Genomic DNA, 17,132 nt, shown 5'->3' with positions numbered 1-17,132 from the left:
TAGACATTATTTCACACGTCTATTTCCTACTGAGCAGGAAATAGACGTGAAATAACTCAGATTGTAACTATCACATCTGAATCATATCTGAATGAGCCTTGATGAGGTGATTCTGCACTCACAGGGGCACTTGATGAGGTGATTCTGCACTCACAGAGATAAGGGAACTGCACTCACAGGGGTGCTTTTCCTTTTTGCCCCATTCTGTTTAGGAAACCTAATATATGTTAAGGGCTTACAAGTCGACATATTCACCTATACCAACATGAAAACCTTTCTCAACAATACCAGAAAACATTAACTGTAATGAGGGACAAACAGATTTCTTGACATTTGCAGAGGGAGGAGCAAGTGAAAGAGAAAATAAAGGAGAAAAGCTACCAAATGATTAAAAAACTTCAGTTTGAAATGGGCGGAGGTGTTTCCATGAATATCAAGACCTTTAGACTTTCCCTAAATGCACAGTAATTGGCTAAACACCCTGCAGTAAAATACACTTATAAGGGTATGCATGGGATGGCTACAAGTAAATGGTTAAGCCTGAATTGTTTTGCAGACTCCTTCCAATTCCACAAAATACATATTCCACCTTCGAGAACTAAAAAAGAAAAAACAAACTCAGTATCTAACACAGTGACTGTAAATTGAGAAGCACTTTTTTAAAAACGTATTTCTAGGCAATAAAAATAGACTGACCTTCCAAAGCTGCAAGGCTGACCTTTACACTGGGGTGCAGTTAATAACTTCGGTCGTGAGAGGCCTGGAGCAATTGTTCCAGGTGTTCTGCAATACAAAGCAATGGTAGGGGCTGAATGGTGTCAGCACTTCGGATGACAGTATGCTGCAAAACAAGGCGGCGGGGGTGTGTTGTTCTGGTGTGTGGGATTTTTTTAAAAACCATGCTACCTCTTAGTCAAAGACAGATCCACGGAGTTTGTAGTCTTGTCCACACACTATATATAGCACTTAAACTCTGGCTGACATCATGTTTTTTCAGCAGCGCAGCCTATCAGGATGGAGCCGGCCGCCCGGCGCCGGGTGCCGGCCCTGAGGCAGCGGGGCGGGAACGCTGAGGGAACTCGGCGGAGCGGCGTTTCAGTCACCGCAAGGAGCGGCTGGGCCCAGAGGCATCAGCCGGGATACTCCGGACAACCTTTACAGCCACCTAGCCCTCAGCAGAGTGCCCGGTAAACCGCACAGAGCTCCGGACTCAGGTGGCCGGGCCCCGCAGGGACGCCTCCCGTGCGCACCAGCCGAGCGCAAAGGCGCTGCTGGGGCTGTGGCTGTGGCTGTAGAGGCTGACAGCAGACGGGAGCAGCACACCGCGCCGTCCGACAGCCCTGCCGGGCTGCAGGGCCCAGGCTCGCGGAGAGATCAGCCCGCTCGCTGCTGCAACAGCGCGGGGCACGGGGGGAGCCCCTGAGGTAGCCCTGAGGTATCTCTGGGAGAGCCCCGGGGTAACCCTGAGGGAACCCTGGGGTACCCCTAAGGTATTCCTGAGGTATCCTCTCCCTTCAGAGAGCGCTTCGCGGAGCCGGGAGCGGAGGGGCGGGGTCAGTTCGGTGGGGCAGGGCCGAGAGCGGAAGAACGGGGCCGGGAACGGAGGGGCGGGATCGACGGGGCGGGACCAAGGCCGGAGGGGCGAGGCCTGACCGGGGCAGAGCGAGAGCGGAGGGGCGGGGTAGCCCCGGCCCGGCCGCCCCGCAGTGCCGTCGGGGCGGGCCCTGGGCTCTCGCGGGAGCTGCGCCGGCGCCGCCCGTCTACGAGCGCGGCCGCCGCGGAACCAATAAACTTTGTTTAAAAAAAAAAAGGCAAGAAAAGGGCAGGAAAGGAGCGCTGCCGCCACGGCTACGGGCAAGTGCGTCACTGACCGCCGAACCGGCCCGAGGTGGCCGCTGCGGGCAGCTCCAGCCCCGGCTCCGCTCGGCCTCGGCAGCCGTAGCCCTCCGCGGGGAGCGGCGCCTCCGCCGCTCTGCGGGCCAGCTCGTGAGTATGGTGGAGCGGCTGCGGTGGGCAGCGCGCCCCGCGGAGGGCGGCGGGGCGGCCGTGAGGGGCCTGGCGGGGCACTCCGGCAGCGCCGGGGCGGGCGCGAAGAGTGACAGGTGTCAGGCTTCCCCTTCCCGGGGGCACCCGTGTAGCTCTGGCTGCGGGCCGGGCCGCGCTGTGGGACGGGAGCTTCTCCGGGGTGCTGCCAGCGGCGGTCCCCGACCGGGGCAGGGCTGGGCTCTGCCTGACAGCTCGTCCCTCACCGCCTCCCCTCCGCCCTGCCTTGCGGTGCCGAGTGTCCGCGCTCCCCCGGGACCGGGGAACATGTAAGCGCGGCCGGCGGCGTGAGGCGCTCCTGAGCGGCCGCGTGCTGCCGGGGGTCTCCGCTCACCCGCGGGGTTTTGTCTGTTCCCCCACGGCAGGGCTCGCCTCTCCCTCCCCGCACTGAGAGTCCGGGAGCGCCGGACGGGCGGGCGCAGCCATGGCGGGCGGTAAGGAGACGCGGCTGCTGCATCTCGGCGAGATGGAGAAGCTGGACAAGACCCTCTTCAGGCTGGAGCAGGGTAGGACGGGGTGCCGGGGCCGGGTGAGAAGGACATGGCCGGGACCTCGTCGTCGTCTTTGGGTGGTAGTGGAAAGAAGAGCTCATCCTGAAGTGGAGGGCTTTTGGGGGTGTGTGAGGGGTGTTGTTAGCTTAGGTTTGGGGGTTGGTTTGTTTTGTTTTGATTTGTTTCCACTGCAGAGCTCTATGGACTCCGCACACAATTTAATCTGACTCGTTAAACTCTTGAGAAATGAAGAGCAGATTGGCCAAGAGCCGTCAGTCTTCATGGGCGCAAAGCATTTTTTAGACAGGACTTTTCCTTCTCCTTTTATAGCCTGTACTTCAGTGACCTGAGAAAGTCCTCATAAGTCAAGGTCTCCAGTGTTTATCTTCTTATGCAGCACCCCATGTTTTAATATTGCAGTTTTGAAATCTATCAGTAATACTTGCATTTTGCAAAGTCTGCAGGTTTGAGGTAGTGTTTCAGAATATAAGCTCTTTAACAACTCCTAAATCTTGTTATCAGATTTGTTATATGATCAGAGCTATATATCATGGTGCATACTTAAAAGAACTTGATGTTATTTCTTCCTGAGAATGTTTTTAAGTTTATTTGTAAAAAAAAGTCCAAAACCAAAACCCATCTACTAATTGGTCTACTATTGTGCTGCTTAGCAAATTGAGACTATAAAACTAAAGCCCTTGTCTTTAAAAAACATTTTTAACAGTGCAACAATTTTTAGTGAGAGTTTTTGTGGATTTTTTTACGGTGTGTTACTAATCTAGGAACATAAAGGAGCCAGATTTTGGTTCTTGAGAATAAAAATTCTCTTCAACTATATTGATTCCAAAATCTTCTGACCAGCCTAATATAAAGAAATGTCAATAGTGAAGAAGTGCAGAGTTGATCCTAACTTCCATTTTTAACTTATCCATCAAGTTGTGTAAATTTTCTTGAAAGGAGGAAAGCAGAAATGCATGGCTGTCAAACATTCAAAGTGCCCCTGCTGGTAGCAGTCTCTGAGAGGGCATAGCTAATTTTGAGCACAGCATTTCTGATGTCAGTGTAACTCTTAGAGGAAATAAGATATCAGTGGTATATATCCCTGTGCTCTAATTTTAGTAATCCCTCTAACAAAATGTCAGGCCAGTACTGAAGAGAGCGTACTTAACCTTCCAAAAGTGGTTTTATATCTATATCTATTACATTTGAATGAGCTTCATTTTACCTGACAGACATTCAGATCTGAAAACAACTCCTTTACCTGGTGGGCTTTGGTGCAGTGATGATTTTGTTAATGAGAGAAACACAAAGCTGGATAACACTTATGTTTAAATGTATTCAGATATTGAACTCTGGTATTAGAGTCCCCATGATTCTATTTAATAAACAAGTAGTGTTTTTCAGCTTAAGGTATTGTAGCTCGGTGTCCAGAATTTTTTACACTTTGATTCATTATCTGTATACTAATAATTTTCCCCTTCTTTGCAAGCACTCAGGTTTCTTTTACTCCCAGTTTTGTAGGCTGCTAGGGCTAGTAGGTGATTTACTGCACTTAACTACGTGACTGGCATGTTCTGTGTAAGAGCTTACATCTGTTTCGTTCACTTGAATGAGCCCTGTACTTAGCCACTTGTGATGGTGAGCCTCATACCTGCAGGTGGAAACCTTTCTAAACCCTCCTGACTAAGCAGAATTTTTTATGTCTTACTCAGTAGAGTACATATACTTTTATGTTCTAATTTTTTAACTTAATTTTTTCTCACTCTGACAAGTATCTTAAGCCTAAATTTAAGCCTTTTTCTATGTGTGTGAGAGACCTGGAGCACACGTACAAAATTCCCTTTAGTTTGTTGAGCTCTCTCAAAGTATACATAATTCTTCAGTTAAAGCATAAGAAATTTACCTGTTTAGTGAATCCTTAGTGAATAACGAAGGTATTTGAAATATTTTCTGGTTTTAAATGTGTTCCTGTTTTTTTTCAGATGTTTTCATGGGTCAGCCTACTATATAGACTTGGTAAACCTAAGTACTTAAAGACTATGTAATCCAAAATCTACATAAAATTGTGTGTAGTCTGATGATCTTGGTGTTTTGCTGTATTTTATTTTTGAAACTTTATGTAGCAAAGACAAACAAATTGGAAAGAAGATGAATGGTGCCATGTAAGTAAAGGAAAAAGGATATATGTAAAGTATGCCAAGAACAATCTTACGAAGGAAGGGAGAGATGGTGCAGTTTTGAGTGCTGCAATATAAGGTTTGAATCTGTTAGAGAGTGTCCAAAGAAGAGCAGTGAAGATGGTGAAGGTCCTTGAGGGGAAACCGTCTGAGGTGTGGCCGAGGTCACTGGGCCTGTTCAGCCTGGAGGAGAGGAGGCTGAGGGGAGACCTCATTGCAGTCTGCAACTTCCCTTGTGAGGGGCTGATCTCTGCTCTCTGGTGCCCAGAGACAGGAGCCAATGGAATGGCATGGACCTGTGCCAGGGGAGGTTTTGGTTGGATATTAGGAAAAGGTTCTTCACCCCCAAGGTGGTTGGGCACTGGGACAGGCTCTCTAGGGAAGTGGTGACACACCAAACCTGACAGAGTTCAAGAAGCATTTGGACAACAGTCTCAGGCACATGGTGTGATTCCTGGGGGATTCTGTGCAGTGCCTGGAGTTGGACTTGAGTGGGCCTTGTGAGTTGCCTTCCAGCTCAGGATGTTCTATGATTCTATGCTGTAGAAATTTATAATTGTGCTGAAATTCTTAGCAAATATGATGGTGTTATTAATATGGTAGCAAATTAGGAATTGTAATAAAAGACTAGAGATATCTAGTCCTCCTGATCAAGTGATTTTACCTTTTGCCTTTTTCTTTTTTTCTTGAGGTTTTGAGCTACAATTCCGATTGGGCCCAACTCTTCAGGGCAAGCCCGTTACTGTGTATACAAATTATCCAGCTCCTGGAGAAGTATTTGATCGCCACAAGTTCAGGACACTGTCGTGGCACAATCCCACAGGAAAAGAAGATGACTCTGACAAATACTGCAAGTTGGATCTCCAAATTTCTGGGTCATACCAGTACTATTTTAGTCTTGGGTAAGTGAAATTGGTAAACCTGCAGCCAAATGCAGTTTGCTCCCTTGGTCTACATCTTCACCTGAAAAACCCCCTTTTTTTCATGCATTTTTCGAATTGCAGCCAAGGAACCAATTAGAATCTGCCAATGAAAGATAGTAACTGGTGGTTATATAGTACTTTCTGATGCAGAAATATTCTGGAGAATATACAGAACCAAGCTGATCAACTTTCTGTGAATGTTGGAGAAGCAATCTGTTTTTACAAGTTGAAAAATTCATCAGCATTCTGAGTATCTCAGTGATTATTTTGTACTTTCTTCATTGACTTTGAGAGTTGTTTTCTATCTAGCACAGATGTTCTGGCATTCTTTACTTGGATCCTTTACTTCGTCTTTTGTTTTAGTGGGACAACTGCAGAAGAGAATGCCACTGTCTGTAATAATTGTAGTCTGTTATTTTGTGTTTCTGGAAGATGGGTGGTTAAATTCTTCCAGGCTTAAGACATTCAGCTCAGGTACCTTCCTGGGAATGGGGCTCAAAGTGTAGATCTAGATGTAATAGATGGGCACTTGTGCTTTCTGTGTTTCCATATGCCAAAAGGAGAAACCAGTACTCCATCTCAGAAAATGGCAAAGGTATCTCACTTTTCCAGAGTTTTAAGCTCTGTATCCCATTTGTATTCTTTAAGTCCAGTAGAGAGATGATGCATAAGAGATGAGCATTTCAGTGTTTACTATTTCCTTCATGTGTCATGCAGTCCTGTCCCCCTCTCTCTCTAGCCACTGTACTGGGCTACTGTATTTCTGAAAACCTATGGTATTAGAATTCTCTCTTTGAAACAGACTGGTACAATGGGTGTTAATTATACCAATGCAAATTACTTTTTCCTAGAAATGAAAAAAGTGGTGGTGGTTACATAGTTGTGGATCCTATTTTGCACGTTGGAGCTGATAATCATGTGCTGCCATTGGATTGTGTTACACTCCAGACATACCTCGCTAAGTGTCTGGGACCATTTCATGAATGGGAAGATAGGCTGAAAGTGGCAAAAGAAACAGGTAATGCTAATAGACATATTCAAGGAGAGAAGTTTTTGTTTTATGATCAAAACCCAAAGTTACATGGAGGAGCTTCAGTGTAAACAATTAATAGATTCTTTGTTGATAATATATTTTCTACTGTATTCAATTTCACTAACAGATTTAATCAATTCGCTGACTTAAATATTGGCAGAAGTGCAGAAATTCAGGGATTTCCTAATATTGGAGACCACTTATTTTATTGTTTTAATTTCAGATAGACTTGGAAGTTTGTAGAACTGACAGGGTGATTTTTTAAAACTTGTGTTACGTAGAATTTCAAGGGGAAGATTCAGATGAATTTACATTGGTTATTCCAAACAGCAGCTCTGAGTACATAAGTGCAGCTTATTATGCTTCTTTCAATTAATTTTGATTGGTTTGGTTTTTTTTCTCATTTAATAAATGGGTTTTTATTTCATAGGTTACAACATGATTCATTTTACGCCACTACAGATGCTTGGACTATCTAGATCATGTTACTCACTGGCTGACCAGTTAGAAGTAAACCCTGAATTTTCAAACCATAATAAAAAGTGCACTTGGAGTGATATAGGAGCACTTGTGGAGAAACTGAAAAATGAATGGAATATGCTTTGCATCACAGATGTAGTCTACAATCATACTGGTATGATTTTCATTTGTTAATAACCAGATTGGCCCTATAATTCTATTTTGTTATTTCCCTTAACTTCTCCCTCTTTAACCCATTTTTAGTAGCTGTTTTAAGCAATGTAGTTGTGTCTGTCTTTGAGTCTCTCAAATCGGGGACAACTCCTTGCCATTATAACTGATACGTTTCTGTAACAGGTATAAAAGAACTTAGTATTGCTACTGAAAGAGTGAGGAGAGCCCTTCTTAAAAAGAATTACTAAGTTGTGTATCTGTATGTATATAATATGCCTATCTTCATTATCTGTGGTGTGCAGTGACCATATATTTGAACAGAGTCTGTATTATGAATTGTTTGATGAATATAACTGAGTACTTCCTTGTTAATAAGGTATTATGCTTGTAGCTGCTTAAAAGTAACTGCTCTAATTTGGGTCTAACATGCAGACTAGAAACAGAGTTGGGACAAGAAGGTAGGATTAAGTAATGGGGAAAATGTTACAGCTCAGTCTGTGGGGGAGGAAAGAAGAGAGCTTTGTATTTGGGGCAGGCTGTTTTTTAAGCATAGATTTGTTAATACATCAAAGCTGTTACTTTTCTCAATTGCTTGAGGGGAAGTGGATTTTATTCTGTGTGATCTGATGAAATTTAAAGTGTAGTTCTTAAGAATTTGTAATTTTGTTGATTATTTGGATAATGAATTTTCTTTGTTTTTAATGCAGTTGCTACTGCATACTATAATCCTAAAGATCATAATTACCATTCTCATACCAGAGACTGCAGAAAGGGGTTATGTAGATTGACATCTTTTGAGGGTCAAAAATGCCTAAAACTAAATCATTTGTGAATTTCAAGCTTTATTTGCTTTGGTTCTTTGGTGTTGACTTTTTCCAAACATTCCTGTCCAATCAGTCTGGAACACAGTGCTTTCCCTGTCTGTTGGTTGAGAAGTTACTAATTATAGTTGTTGGCTCTGTGTCTGAGGGAATCAGGCTTTTGAACATCCTCCCAGTTCTCAATAAAAAATTTCTTATGCTTTTTAACTAGATGTTCAGTTTCTCTTAGCAATGCTTGAGATCGTCTCATTTTTGAACAGTGTATATTTGCATGCTACTAGGGGGAATTTTTTTTGATGGACAGAAAGATCTTAACTACAGTAGTTACACACCAGAATATATTTGAGAAGGAAAATGTCATGTTATTTGGCTACATTTGTAGAAGGACTTTTTCAGATTACATTCAAAGTTAAAGTAATCTTCATTGGGGTGGATGACTCAATGTTTGTACTATGGTGGAAAGATGTTCAGAAGTATCTTCTAAGAGGATAGAAATATTCAGATGATTGTGGTTCTTAGATCATTAAGCAAGGTATCCTTGATGACTTTGTTGCCTCTCATGACCCTTCAGCTTCCAGGGGTTCTATCTGTTGGTAGTTTCTGCTTTCTAGTGGAGACCATTGTATAAAAATGGCATTGATTCCCTTCTCCCCCTGTGGGAGCCAAGCAGCATCACCTGTAGGATCAGGCATTAAGCTGAGGTGTTTGGTTTGAAGCCCACAGTGTGAGCACAGCAGGGAACAGTGGGAATCAGCTCTGGATGTCTCTGTGAGGCTCTAATGAAAGGCAGCATCTGTGGCTCAACTTGAAAAATGAAGTCATGTGCTGACGTAAAATGTCCCCAAGCCTTTGGCATCTTTGCAGGAGTATCACAGATAAACTTGCAAACCCTCTCTGGTAACTGCCTATATTCAAATAAGAAATATATTTACATTTACTTTTCACCAGGAGACAGAAGAAAGACAGTTGGAGGTTTTTTCTCTTTTCTGAGCTTTCCATGGCTGTAATAAATCATATAAAGTTGTAAAAATAAGTGAAGTAAATTATGTATTACTTTTCTTTCACAAGAGGCAAATGTTGTACAATTGAAATATAGCACTTGAGTAAATCTTACCTTCAAGTAAAGTTTGTGTTTAATTTATGTAAAAAATGTGTTAGTTAAGAAAATAATTTTGGATTTTTATGAGAAGAATGTAATGAATTTTAGAAAGTTTTCTGTAGTTCCTTATCTTGGAATTTCCATATTCCTATACTTACTTTATTCTATACACATACTCTTTATTATGGTATTATTTCCTTAGCTGTAGCAAATGTCATTACCAGTGATGTTTTGGATAATTTTTCTTCTGCAGTTATGTTACATTGCAAATCACTGGAACTTAATTTTTGATCAGGAAACATCCTTCTGTTCTGTACCAGAATTAATGGAAGGCCTGTTGACTTTTTTTTAATGCTAACTCTTTAGGTTTAAATTATGTGTTGTCTTTTTAGAATTATTTGTATTTAGTTATGAAATTCCTTTATAGTAAATTATAGTTCTTGTTAGAAGAAATAGAACAAGCTGGTTTTACTTTTTGGAGAAGCAAGTTTTTTTCAGAAGTAGTAAAGGATAGAGAAAAAAAGAGTAGGAGGGAATAATCCGTTTGGCCTGGAACAGCCTTTGACGGCCTAAACTTGATATTGCTTTACATAACTTTAAAACATGGTGGATTTAGTAGTAGATTTTATTGGAACCACAAGGATTTTAATTTCCACAAAAGGTTTGACCTTATAATAATGAAATTTTGCTATATCTTGAGATACAAGATGGGTGCTCAGAAGAGCTGTTCACACCATAGACTGAGGTAGTATTTCTCTTTTCCGCTTTGACATTTTTGTTTTAACTTCTTTGAACTAAGTACACTTGGGATTTTAAGTGTTACTTGTTCTGCTGTAATTCTGGACACATCAGTGACTCTTCATGTTTTCAATATAATAATTTGTTATATATTTTCCCATGTGTGAAGTACTACTTCTGTTTTTCTCAGCTTTTCTGAAAACCTGTTTTTTGTTCTTAGGCATTCTGTGAGGTTTTCTTTTTATTTTCAGTTTGAAATATTCATTCAAAAGAATATATGAAATTTATTTTCATTTAAACAGCATAGCAAAAGAGATGCAAAAATAGAAAGATATTAACTCTGGGATTTTTCTTCATTATTATGCTTCCAAAATGAAAATTCTGTGCTATGTATGTATTTACCTGTACTGCTGCATGCATGCTGTCTATATTAGAATACCACATACTATACCTGTGTTCCAGTGAAGTCTCCTTACCTTCTCTCAGTTAATTTTTAATGTCCAGCAATCTTCTGGTGCTTGTTGATGCTGCAGGGGAAGCTTGGCAGATAGACACAGGGTACAGTGTTTGGCCTGAATGAGTGTTCATTTGCATGCACCAGACAGTGCACTCATCTTGCTGTGTAGGACTCAGGGATGCTGCTTCCTACAACTCAGCTTCTTTCTCTGGACACCAGTATCACAGCTAATCCTTTCTTAAATGCCCATTTAACTATATTTTGCATTAATTATTTTTGGTATGTGGGCACTCTTCCTCTCTAGCTGTATGTAGCATCTTGACAGGATGAAGAATATTAAAAAAGAAACAACTTTATATTATAAGTTCGGGATGTATGTTTGGCTTTCAACACACAAGAATATCAGTATCAAATTCAGTATTTGATGTATTTCTTGCACCAAAATTTAGTTGGTTTTTTTTGGTGTTTTAGAATTGGTGGTACTATTGCATATCTTTATATAACTAACAGAAAGTTTTTCTAGAGTCTCTGCAGTTGTATGTTTGACCAAAAAAATCAGTAATAATGGTCAATCAGTAATAACATTTCTGCACAAGATAGGATTTTCTATTGACATGGGAAACTTCAGTTTAAATGTGAATAAATGAACTGTATGTGCTATAGTAGCTCAGCTTCTCGATGTTAGGATTTTTACAAAATACAACTAAGGGTTCAGCTTATGTATTTATGTTTCTGTTTGGTTTTTCTCCCCTCCCTTTCTTCACTAAGCTACTAACAGTGAATGGCTCAGGATGCATCCGGAATGTGGCTATAACCTTGTAAATTCTCCTCACCTGAAGCCAGCTTGGGTCCTGGACAGAGCTCTGTGGCATTTGACTGGTATGGTGGCTGATGGAAAGTGTATTGCCAAAGGGGTCCCTCCCTTGATTGAAAATGATCAGCACTTGAATGTAAGTGAATGAGAACGAAGTATCAGCTAATGAACTGCATAAATAGCTGAATAAACCTTTGATATTTCTAGAGTTGTGTAAATACACAAAAAATGGTGTGTGCTTTGCAGATAGATTTACTGAAATAAGCCCTTATTTCCCCTTTCTTTTAACTTTTCTTAATTATATTAACAAACAACCTTAGTAACTAATGCATTTTTTTATTTTTACAGTGTTTACGTAAAATAATTTATGAAGATTTATATCCAAAACTGAAACTATGGGAATTTTTCCAAGTGGATGTTAACAAAGCTGTGCAGCAATTTAAAACCCTTCTAACTCAAGGTAAGGGAAGATCATGTTGCTGAGGCATGTGAATTATGTATTTATAGTTCAAGAGACTTGGGTAAGCTTAACAGTTAGACAGAAAACAAGATAATGCTATTTTTTGCTATGTGAGACATCCCCTGTGCTGATTTAGGCATACAAAAATGCTTTGAGGGCTAGGAAAGTCTTTAAAGACCTTCAGTACCTTCATCCACCTGCATCTTGGTTATGCTAGAATTATAAAAATTGTGTGTCTGTTAAATGTAATTCCTGTTTTTACTTTGAGTACTCATTTCTGTTTTGTTCTCAGGCAAAATGGGCACTAAATCTGATCCAAATCAACATCTTCAAATACTTCAGGACCCTGATTATAGACGGCTTGGCTGTACTGTAGATATGAACATAGCACTAGCAACATTTGTACCACACAGGTACTGTATTACTGATTACAAGTTAAAATCTAAGTGAAGCTAAACTTACAAAGCCAAAAAAAGACATTCTTTTCAGACATGAGGAAAAATTAGTTTTTGATTCTTTTTAGTAATCTATGCTGTATGTTTTTAAAATATTTTTCTCTAATTGTTCTCTGCTTTTTATGTCCTCCTGATAAGCAATGGACCAGCTGCAATAGAAGAATGTTGTAACTGGTTTCGCAAGAGGATTGAGGAACTAAATGCTGAGCAATACAGACAAACTTGTCACCATCAAGAACAGGTGTTGAAATGATTGTTTTAATGCTGAATTGTTTAAAATTGCAAATAAACAAAGACATTTCAATAATGCATCATTTGATTACTTCCAGGCTGTCAATTGCCTTGTGGGGACTGTGGTTTATGAACGAATCGCTTGTAATGGTCCTAAGCTGGGACCTATCAGTAGAAAACATCCCTTGGTTACCAGGTATATACATGTTTTCTTGTTTGTTTGGAAACTATTAGAATCTACCCAGGGAAAGCAAGTTCCAAGTTCAATAAAAGTATACATTTATATGTAGAAATACAGGTTTTCTTTGACATGGACAAATGCCACTTAGCAAATTGACAGGGTTTTTTTAAGCAACAGCAATAGCTATTTCAGAAACAAATGTGATCAGAAAGCATGAGACAATACTCAGAGCACATCAAAACCTTACATAGTGCAAATTGCTCTTGTAGGTGGAAGAGGAGTAGAGCTAGGAAAGTTTACACCTTTCATGTTTTATGTGCTTGATGCCCCTCATATCTAAAGAGCTACGGCTTTACTCTTACATTACCAGCTGACACCAAGATAGTGGCAACATCTGTTCTTGCTCCTTTAAAGCTTCCTTCAAAATAGAAAACTCTCCATCATTTATGCAAGTTGCTCTCTTTTTTATCTGTATTATGTACAAGCCACTTCATAGCAGATGCTTTAATTTCAAAGACAATGAATCGCAGCTTAGGTTACCATACGTAATTTCTCTTTGATTTCTCTTTTAATTGCCTGTCTATTCCATAGATATTTTACATATCCATTCAAAGAGCTGACTGTGGAGGAAGAAGAAGCTATGATACATCAGCCAGATAAAGCTTGTTATTTCATGGCTCATAATGGCTGGGTTATGGGAGATGATCCTCTTAGAAACTTTGCAGAACCAGGTTTGTAAAAGAAATCTGAATTCTTACAAACCATTTAATACTCTAGCCAAAGCAATAAGGATTTTATTTAATCTGTCTGTTTTCCAGATGTATTCCTATGAAGCTGCAGAATAGCAGATACTAAGCTTATAGCACTTTAATTTCCCATTCAGCATACAGATGAACTATAAGAACTGGAATTTGAGGTACAGTTTTACAAGATTTGAGAGGGAAATTACCAGCTTTCTGCCACTGAAATGGGGATGTCCTGCCTCCCCACTTTTGTCATTGTCTTTGTTGCTTACTTTGTACTTTGTTCCAACACCAGTGCTTGTTGGCATTTCCATGAGACAATGACAGTGTGGCAGAAAAACTAATGCAATGAAAAGGTGAATAGTGTTTTACTGCATTAGTGAGCAAAAACTGGATCCTTGAAAAGTCCACTGAGTGGCAGTCAGGCAGTCAAGAGATGACCCAGTAAATCCAAATTAAGTATGCAGATTACTTGTGAAGGTAAAATAGGGCATGAAATCACCATGCACTAAAATACTGCATTCTAACTCCTTTGGAGACAGTGTTGATATCCAATAAATGAAAAAAAAAATTGTGTTCAAAGCCATTCACTTGGTAAACTAAATGAAACAAAGGCCAGTTTAATTGTAATTAAAAAACATCTGAAAGTTTGAGTTTGATTTCTGCAAAGTAATCTACACCCCTTTCACTAAATTTTATTTACTTTTATTATTCTCGAGGATTGAGATAATAGGTGTTTCAAGTTGTTTTTGTTTAGTTGCCTTCAGATTATTGCCCTTTCTTCTAGACAGATTTTTGTATTTTTTTTTTCTCTCAGTCGCTGGCTTTAGTTAGCATTTTTAATTTCCATTACTGAGGTTTCTCTTGTTACTCAGCTACAGGGTTGTGAGTACTTTATATTTGTGTTATGCCTTTGTTTTATGCCACACATTAATTCAACTTAGAACACAATGTGAAAATGTGGTACACAAAGGCACCATAAAGGAATTACAAAACAAATGCAGCCAGTTCTCTAAATGATCCTTTGAAAAAATTGCAGTGTACATCCAAAGAAACACCGTTTTTCTCTCTGTCTGGCTGTGCTGTGGTTAGTGAAGAAAAGGGTTGGCTGTGCTTACGTGAATGTTTTGGGAATTTCTGGTAATTTATAGTTCCTTTTCTTGTGCTTACTGGCTTTGGAAATTCATCAGAGTCTGCTGTTAATAGAAGATAAAATTGTAAATTGTGACTGTGACAGATTATGATAAAATAATGAGATTCTTTTTTGAATTTTACCAGTGTGAAAAACAAAACTACTCATTTTGCTTGTTTGATGGTTTTTTCTTTTTCTGAAGTGCAGGTTTTTATACTACTTTAAAGAATTAAAAGGAATTTTATTTCAATAAGAAGAAATGTTGCAGTATCACTATAGAAGCTAAATGTTCCCATGGAAGAGTGTGAAATTTTGTATCAGTGTAGTATATGATATTGATGTGATTTTTGTTAGAATTTTTACTGTTCATTAGTGTTTTTCTGTTCTTCAGCAATAGAAAATGCCACATTTTCATTTTGGTGCACATTCTATACTCTTTCTCTCTCTCTGTGTATATATATACATATATATATATATATATATATATATATATATATATATATATATATATATATATATATATGTACACACTAAAGTGAATTTATTTATTTATTTCCTTTACAGGTTCAAATGTGTACTTGAGAAGAGAGCTCATTTGCTGGGGAGACAGTGTGAAGCTGCGTTATGGTAATAAACCTGAAGACTGCCCATACCTCTGGGCACATATGAAAAAATACACTGAAATCACTGCCAAGTATTTCCATGGAGTTCGTCTGGACAACTGTCACTCAACACCAATTCATGTAGCTGAGGTACGCAAAATTAAACGTGTTTGTTAGAAAGCAGCTCCTGTCAGTGAAATAGATCCTGCAGATCTCACAGCAACAGTGCAGGACTTAGGTGGCAGAGTTTAACTGGGAATGAATCTTCCTCATTGCATGAAATCAAGGTTTCTTGTCAGTTGAGGTTCAGAAATGGTTTCAGCTACCTTAAACAGTAGAGTGGTATAGCTTTATATAGTTTGTATCTTTTACTTCTCTACTTTAGCTGAAATACTGTGGATGTGGATGGGCCTGGCTAGCTTTTCCCTCACTGAGCTGTGGATGTAGTGCAATGACTGCCAGTATCCAGTATGTCAGTTTGAGCTGGAGTCATTGCCAAGACTTGATTGAAAGTCTGGCTGTTTTTTTTTTTCCATATATATTTTGCTATTGCTAAATTAAACAAGTGGTTCACTTCACAGAATTTAAAAGCTGGTAATGAACTCCTGCAACAAGTTTCATGTGGCAGGTGTATTGCTGAGACTAGTGCTTCTTGTTTCCCAGGGAGCTGACTACATCCCAAAGTTGTATTTGCCTAGTAAACTAGCTTTAAATAGGTTTGGAGTAGTGCATCTTGTTAGTGCTTAGTCTTAACTTTGTAACAGAGCTTACCCAAACCTATGAAGAGGAAGAGCTCTCTAAAACAAGTTGATTTACCCATACAACTTGTAAGTAGCTCCTAAATGCAGCCCTTTCAAAACTTCTGCCATTCTTTTGTTTAGTGTTACTATTTTTGGAACGGTAACTACAAAGGCTTAAACTGAAGTGGTGCTCAGATTTCTTTGTTCAGTAGATGTCTCTTTTATCCAACCTTTGCTTTTGTCTTTGGAGCTAAGATTTTGTTTTAAAACAAAGTAGTAGTTAGCTTAAAGTCTATGGAATATTTCCTAGAAGTACTCAATCCATAAGTAGTATCTGTAAAATGTAACCAGGGTTTTCTGAAACTTTCATGTTATCAACATTTTTAATGTGCTGCATATATTGAATTATCATTTATGTTCTGTTAACATTCATGTTAATGCTTGTGTGTACATAGCTGACAATGGATGTCTTGCATTAAAAATGTATTGTGATCTATAGGAGATGCTAGCAACAGCCAGATCAGTCAGACCTAATCTTTATGTGATAGCTGAACTCTTCACGGGCAGTGAGTACATTGACAATGTTTTTGTCAACCGCCTGGGAATTACCAGCCTGATTAGAGGTACAATAAGCAGTTGAAAATTATGTAGGATTGTCATGTATGGTTTGGAGTTTTAAATGTGAAACTAACATTGGTATGCTTTTTTTATTTTTCTTACATATTCATGTTCTTTGCTTATGCAATTACCTTTTCTTCATGTTCTGTTTAACTTCTCCTGTGTTGTATGCTAATTCTTGGTTTTGCTTATGTTTGTGTGTCCTCTTCTGTGTAACAACTTGTTTTGTTCCTTAATTTTGGCTTTCTGTTTATCTTTGCTGCATGGCATTTTCCTATTGTCCAATCCCTGCCTAGCTTTGAAACTTGTCCTTTTTTGTATCTACCTTTCCCCTTTCTGTGGCTTTTTTGGCTGTGCTTTTTGCAGTACATGCTGGACACAGCTAGAAAATTGCGAGCCGATTTGTATGTAGTGGCTGAACTGTTCACAGGAAATGAGGAGCTGGACAATATCTTTGTGAATAGGCTGGGCATTACCTCCTTAATAAGAGGTAGGCTTGCTGCGTGTGTGGTCTCTTTCCAACAAGAGATTATAGATGACATGTTCTTTTCAAGAAAAAGTTTTCTACTGGATTATGTCCTTTAAATTTCCATATTGTGACTTTTGATAATTGGCAGAAAATAAAGTACTAGCCATAAAATAAGAGAAGCTCTCCTTTGTTAGTTTACAGAAGGCTAAATATTTCATTCTTGATCTAGTGAAGGAAAAAGGAGTTGTAGCACAGTTCTGCTATGTAAGTCT

General features: G+C 39.7%; 1 protein-coding gene across 6 annotated transcripts in view; it reads left to right on the top strand.

Moving 5' to 3' along the window:
* The first annotated feature begins 1,485 nt into the window (after nucleotides 1-1,485).
* AGL (amylo-alpha-1,6-glucosidase and 4-alpha-glucanotransferase) overlaps nucleotides 1,486-17,132 on the top strand; it is a 34,444-nt gene continuing 18,797 nt past the window's right edge. For 2 of the 6 annotated variants that reach the window (XR_011680572.1, XM_071436171.1), the window contains exons 1-13: nucleotides 1,673-1,986; nucleotides 2,409-2,549; nucleotides 5,403-5,613; nucleotides 6,486-6,652; nucleotides 7,098-7,301; nucleotides 11,184-11,365; nucleotides 11,578-11,689; nucleotides 11,982-12,102; nucleotides 12,283-12,385; nucleotides 12,474-12,571; nucleotides 13,148-13,287; nucleotides 14,996-15,183; nucleotides 16,758-16,881. Coding sequence is in view for 5 of the 6 variants with exons in the window: in XM_071436171.1 (XP_071292272.1) it covers nucleotides 2,468-2,549; nucleotides 5,403-5,613; nucleotides 6,486-6,652; nucleotides 7,098-7,301; nucleotides 11,184-11,365; nucleotides 11,578-11,689; nucleotides 11,982-12,102; nucleotides 12,283-12,385; nucleotides 12,474-12,571; nucleotides 13,148-13,287; nucleotides 14,996-15,183; nucleotides 16,758-16,881 (1,732 nt within the window). In the remaining variant the exon portion in view is untranslated. The other 4 variants (XM_071436173.1, XM_071436175.1, XM_071436172.1 and 1 more) reach the window with 4 other exon arrangements.

Source organism: Agelaius tricolor, unplaced genomic scaffold (assembly GCF_023055355.1).
Source record: "Agelaius tricolor isolate 1412-34295 unplaced genomic scaffold, bAgeTri1.0.p SCAF_11, whole genome shotgun sequence".
NCBI classification, from domain to species: domain Eukaryota; kingdom Metazoa; phylum Chordata; class Aves; order Passeriformes; family Icteridae; genus Agelaius; species Agelaius tricolor.
The sequence above is the reverse complement of the archived record's forward strand: the minus strand, read 5'-3'. Positions and strand labels throughout refer to the sequence as shown.